Below are 6,479 nucleotides of genomic sequence, written 5' to 3'. Positions count from 1 at the left end.
TGACTGGAAATCGTTGAATGTTTTGAAAGACGAGGAACTTGCTGACTGAAAGGCTGACTGAAACCTCTTTCACCCTCCGCACAAAGCATGTTTCCTCACCCTACCTGTTCCCAAACACATATACACAAACATAAGGATATGCATTCACAAAATCACAAATAAAAGCCAAAGAAAATGAAATTATCTATTACATGCTTCTGCTCCCCCCAGCCACATATTACTCTCATTGCTTCATGCAGGACAGCTGATACTACCACTGAATTACCCAAAATATTCAGGGTGACTCATGGCACTGAGTCCACTTGTGCTGTCTGGTTTAGGTGACCTTAGAGGGGGTTACGAGGGAGGGAAGCCTGGCAGAGACTGCACTGCTGAAGACAACAGGTTCTATCATAGGATCAAACTGTTAGCCAGGCTAAAAAAATGTTTCTCTACAGACTCAAAAACCACTTCATTTTCTGATGGGAAATGAGGGTACCACTTCTCCTTGTGCCTTGAAAAAGCTTGGCATGTAACAGTCAACCCTTCTAATATCATTCAATATGATTGAAAGGGTAAAGAAGTAACTCTTTTCCTAGTTAAGTATTGACTTTCTCAGTGAGGACAAAATTTACAAAACACTTTTTTTCTAGGATTTCTAGTAAGAAGATTTCCAGAAAACACTTTATAATGTATTTGGAAAAAGAAAAAAAGGAAGACTACTTCATGGCTTGCCTGGCTAATTGTAGTCAGAAACTGGTTTTATTCTCCATTTCTGATTGTTAGATATCTGCAATTAATTCTAAAATATTTAGAATTCCCATAGGCTTAGTGAGTGAGTTCATGTTTGAGAGAATCACTTGCAGAATATACCTTTTCAATAAACCCATCAGTAGGAAACTCTTCTTAGCTGTTTTGTACAAAGAACAAACTCAATTCCCTTTTGACTTTATATCACATTTTAATTCCCTGCACATTTAGGTGTGAGATCAGAATCCAGGCACAAATATCAGCAGATATTGGGAGGGAAGCATATGTCATTCCCACCTATGTGAGACATCTTTCACATAGGGAAAGTAGTCAAGGGACTCCAACTCACATTGCTGTAAAAACGTCCTCCTTTCCCTTTCTCCTTTGATCAGGCTTCTCAGAATGTGAAGTCTCTTAATGTGTTCCTACAGCACACAGTTTAACCCATTAAAACAACATGCCTTTGAGCACACAGAAGTTGACTTATTACTGCAATTGTCTGAAGTATAACCACTGTGATATTAAAGCTATAACAAGTATATTTTAATAAAATTAAATGCATCCATTTTCAGGAAACAAAGCAAAGCAAAACAAAACCATGCTGAAGGAGGTAGAGAACAGAGAGAACAGAATTAGTATTATCCTTTTTGATACCTCTTTATTTTATAAAATATTGCACACATGAGTTACACAAGTTGAGATGAGAAATGTTCATCTCTGCTGGGGACATCTTTCAAAGCAATTATTCATAAAATGTATAACATACAATTACAGAATAGTAACTAGTATGTACCCTTGGGGAAATGAGACGAGCTGTATATGTGTATGTGTATGTGCTGCAAACACACTTGCAGAGGGAATGGGTACCTCAAATGGGCTGCGAATCCTCTTCTTCTCAGGGTTCTCATCAAGTGCCACTGACTGCAAGGCTCCCTCTGGCATCAGTGAGAATGGGAACCGAAGCACCAAAAATGTTCATTTTAAATTAGTATATTGGCATGGCCCTTGCACAAGAGTAACATGCAAATTCATGAAACATTTCATATTTTTTGGGCCAGTCCTGGCAGGGCTAGATGTAGAAAAGTGCTCTACGCTGCAGCACAAGCATGTTCAAGAATTAACACAAAAATGTCCATATTTGGTTCATTCTCTTTATCTGCATGAATTATAAATCTAAATTATAGAAGCAAAATATTTTTGCTTCCAAACAACTGTTTGAGTAACAGATTTTCCTTTCTCTTCTACTCTCCCATAATCCCTTTGTTTACTCTCATTCAAAATTATTTGTGTTATGTGATAGCGGTACAGAAAGTCTGGAAGAATCCAGAGTAGCACACTGTATAACACACAGTGAAGACAGCAGAAGTCTTAAACAAAAGGAGAAGAAAAAATATTTGTGAAAGAGGGCATATCATGAAAGCAGTTCAACCTCCAGCTTTTAGCAAGCTAAAAAATGTACAGCAGGAGGAAACAGTAAAATCCAGCTACATGCCAAGGCAGCAGAAGTTCTGCCTATCATTTAATCCTCAAAGGACACCACCATTTAGGTGCTAAACCCTCCTGCTGGATTGGTACGCAGAAACAGTTACCATCCTTGGAGAGCATGTTGCTGAGAGCCTCTCAGACTGTCTTGATCTCTTCCCTCTTGCAACGCAGGGAGCATTTTTCATCCTGACCTGCAGTAACTGACTATCACACACTTCTGTGCCTGCTTATAATGCAAAGGCTGGAATGCTGGATGAGGAAAACCAAATTTTCCACTGTTGTTCTGAATATGGGATCACTGCGATAAGGGTTTGGGCTTAGGAAAATATGATGAAAAGGACTATCCTTCCACATTTGTGTGAGTCCTTTTTTTATAAAGAAGGTGAGGGAAACTTTCAAGCATGTGACATTACAGAATCTAACAAGAAGACAACTGTGATTGTGGTTTCAAAGTCCTCTCACTGGGAGAAACAGAGAGTGAATGATTGAAGTCAGCACTGGGATTGTAGAAGGCAGAAAGGCAGGCTGTCCTCCATACTGCAGAAGGCTGTGTTTGTATACGTTAGCACGCGGTGCAGGTTTTGCAACCTGTTACCATGCCCTTTGCTTAGTGCAAGAATCATTCCAGATCAGGAGAAGGTCCTAGGTACCTGGACTCACACCATGATCCACACACAAGATCTGACCCTGTCCTCTCTGAAGAGAGTGACTGAATGTCTGCTCATCTCAAGCACTGAAAGGATCTCTAATGTGCACCCTTCCTTACAGAGATGGAGCAGATGCTGGGCTGCAAACTAGGTCTCAGCTTGGCAGATGCTGCAGGCACCTCCACTCAGCTGGGGATGCCACTCACCCCCCATTCCTCCAGACCTGCCTCCTCACTCCTTCCTCCTCAGAATGGGGAGGACAGAAAGGTAGCTAATACAGCCTAACAGAATTTAATGCTGAGCACTGTGAGGTGGTCATACTGTGACAACAGGAGCTACATAATCAACTCCAGTACTATTTTATTTAAACCTAGGGCTTAGGTGTCTTCGAGATTATTTGTTTTTACCATCCAAACCTCAGTAAACTGTTTTGTCACAGTAGCATGATGGTAGGACTGCTAAATGAGTAAGACAGCACTGGTCATTTTCTGCTCACTGTGCAAACATCCAGGCTCTTTTAGCACATCAGTATTTTGCAGTCCAAACGTCCTCTTTCTTCCCACTGTCTTGGGTATTTGCAAGGTCTTTGCTCTGAGTGAAATTGACACCAGTGGTCTGAAAATATTAAACTTATGCTCTTGTGGCCACGACCAGCACGAATATGGTTATTTAGAAGGGGTAAAAAAGAAGGAAACAACCAGGAGAGCAGCAGAGGAGGGTACATTCTTTCCAGTTTTGTTGCTAATAATAGTTAGCAAAGATTTTTAAGCTTACCTTTCAGAAACCAAGGCTACTGTGGGTAATCCCAGAGATGGCTGCTCTGCACTGCTTTTTGGATAGACTCAAACAGCATGTCACCGTTACAGAAGCCACACTGAACTCTTATTCCATGGTGCTCCTGCTCTGCAGTCATAATGCACATCCCTGCCTTGGGCTTTATTTTGTATCAGCAATGAGGCTCTGTGACAACTTCTCTTCACTCCTCAAGGAGCTAAAGGGTAAAACCTGTACTCAGGGGAATTCAATTTTCTCTGGCACTAAAGCATGAATTACAATTTGAAGAACTTTTAGCAAAGAAACAGCATTTGGTGTTTGGAGGTTGGCTGCAGACTATGTGTAACTGAGTCAGTCTCATCTTTGCCCTGCAGATGAACAGTCTGCAAAACTTCTTGGGTGGAGTGTGAACTCCCATTTTTTCCGTCTTCTCCTAACTGGCTGGTTGTCTCTGAAGACCATTAATGACAGATGTCCACCTTCCTTATTTCTGTGCCTCTAAGCTGTAGCACAGGAAGGGTGGCCAGCAAACATTGTAGTGGGACTTAGGTGCTGCTGTCAGGAAAGGAAAACCACAAATAGAAGGCAAAGATTGAAAAGGAAAAGGAGAGAAATAACATAATCTGCCACATTTCTGCAAGAGGGCCTGCATTGCTCCATGCTTTTTGCACATTGAGGACCATACTGCCTGTAGAGGCAAACAAATACACATCAGACACATATGAGGTGCAAGACCAGGTCTTTGGGATGAATTTCTCCCTTAGCATCAAACAGCCTCGTTGCTGCAGAGGAAGGCAAAAAAGATGGGATGTAATGCTTAAGGAAAGCTTTTGGGCGAGACCTTAACAAAGATTAAATGAACCTCACTGTGGATTCCCACTTTTGAAAATGGAAGGATTCACGCTTGACAGGAGTTTGCCCATCTGTGTAATATGAGATGCAGGTGGCTGCCAGTGGTTCTGCAGGTTCCTGTTTTGACTCTATGAGTGCTATTGTCATGCGAGAAGGTGAAAGCTAAAAGGAAGAAGAAAGGGGCCTATGGCTTCAGAAACGTCCTTTTTCTGGAAAAGGATAAGTATGCAAAAACAAAATAGTAAACAGTATGCAAAAATAAAATAATAAACATATCCCCAAAATAAGATTGAATTCTGCAATCTTTTTTTAAACCATACTTGAAAACATATGAGGAAGGGAAGAAAAAGGCAAAAGCCCAGAGCATAAATGCAGAAAGACATGGATGAACCCACTAGGAAGGGAAGTGTCACCACTGAAACATTGGTTGGCTTTCCTGGGGAACTCTGTGCTCCTGGAAATGCTTAATATGGGTACACCTTCACCAACGTAAGGAGTCTTGGCTTGGTGGCCAGAGGTCAGCCCTGTTGTTTTGGAGGTACAGTCCCACCCAGGGAGGTGCCTAAGGGGAAGCAGTTCACCTCTTGCTTGGTAGAGGAACGAGCTGTTTCTTTTCCCCTGAAGTGGGATTTGTGTGAAGCCACCATCACTCAGGAGCTCATGGGCTGGTCCAAGTCACTCTGGATAGGTTGACACAGGAGACAAGGAAGGAAGTGCAAGAAAACACACCCCTCAGATTGACATGTTGGCCACAGCCCTCTCGTACATGCGCTCCAAGATGCGGTGGATGCTAGCAAAGCTCGGCCGGTCGGCGGGCAGCTTGCTCCAGCAGAGACGCATCAGGTTGTAGAGCTCCAGGGGACAGTTGTCTGGGCAGGAGAGGACATTCCCATCCCTCACATAGTAGATGACCTCTTCATGAGCCATCCCATAGTAGGGCTGCATGCCATAGGAGAAGATCTCCCACAGCACCACTCCATAGGCCCACACATCAGACTCTGTGGTGTAGCGGTTGTAGAAAATGGACTCGGGGGGCATCCAGCGGATGGGGATGGCATCATTCTCGTTTGCTTTGTAATAGTCAGCTGAATACATGTTCCTTGAAAGACCAAAATCGGCAATTTTGACCACCATGTTCTCCCCCACCAGACAGTTCCTGGTGGCCAAATCTCGGTGCACAAATTTGCGCTCAGAGAGGTATGCCATGCCAGCAGCAACCTGCTTGGCAATGCAGAGCTGGCTGGTGCAGCACAGTGCCAAGGGGTTAGGGAGGCGAATCCTTGTGTCCAGACTGCTGTGTACCAGGCTGCAGAGGTTGCGGGGTGAGCGGTCACGCAGGTACTCATTTAGATCCCCATAGGCCATGTACTCGAACAGCAGGCACATCGGTTTCCCAACAGCACACACACCTGGAAGAGGACAGATACACCACACAGGTCACTTGGGTAGCAAAGAGAGTTTCGCTGTGCAAAACCGAAAAGTTCCAAAAATGCTTACACGAAAGGGAGACTTTCAACAGTGCATGAAGAACCAGGAAGAAAAGGTAACCATGCAAATACCATCAAGTCTGCATGCATCCATCATGCATGCTCTCTCTTTGAATCTCCTTCACAAGGGGTCTAATGCTGAGCTCTGTGGGAAATGTTAACCAATCATGCACTTGACTGATTTGTCTGGACATCCCAGGAAAAATATACACTTTTGGAGCTATGTTTAATTAAGAGCCAGATCGTGCTTAAGTTAGCATTAACAGAAATATTTCCTCTTCCCAGGTGCAACTGAAAGGGCATATTTTCAGGAAGTAACCTTTATAGTTCTAATCATGTTATTTTTTAATTCTTTTATTTGTTGTCATTATTGTACTAATTATTATAATTAGTACTAATACTAACACATAGATGCAATACATATGCAGAAAGACTTCAAAAGTAATCACAAGAGGCATGTTCAAGGATTCAGTGAAATGCAAAGAAACTTCCACTACAACCTCTT

The 6,479-nt window shown here is 42.7% G+C and overlaps 1 protein-coding gene across 2 annotated transcripts in view; it reads right to left on the bottom strand.

Moving 5' to 3' along the window:
• Positions 1 to 1,257: 1,257 nt before the first annotated feature.
• Positions 1,258 to 6,479, bottom strand: part of MUSK (muscle associated receptor tyrosine kinase) — a 54,593-nt gene continuing 49,371 nt past the window's right edge. For both annotated transcript variants that reach the window (XM_064640857.1, XM_064640856.1), the window contains one exon: positions 1,258 to 5,896. In XM_064640857.1, the coding sequence (XP_064496927.1) occupies positions 5,220 to 5,896 (677 nt within the window). In that variant the 3' untranslated portion in view covers positions 1,258 to 5,219. The remainder of the gene's footprint in view (positions 5,897 to 6,479) is intronic.

This window comes from Pseudopipra pipra, chromosome Z, assembly GCF_036250125.1.
Source record: "Pseudopipra pipra isolate bDixPip1 chromosome Z, bDixPip1.hap1, whole genome shotgun sequence".
Lineage (NCBI taxonomy): Eukaryota > Metazoa > Chordata > Aves > Passeriformes > Pipridae > Pseudopipra > Pseudopipra pipra.
Note: the sequence above shows the minus strand (reverse complement) of the source record. Positions and strands in the feature narration are given on the sequence as shown.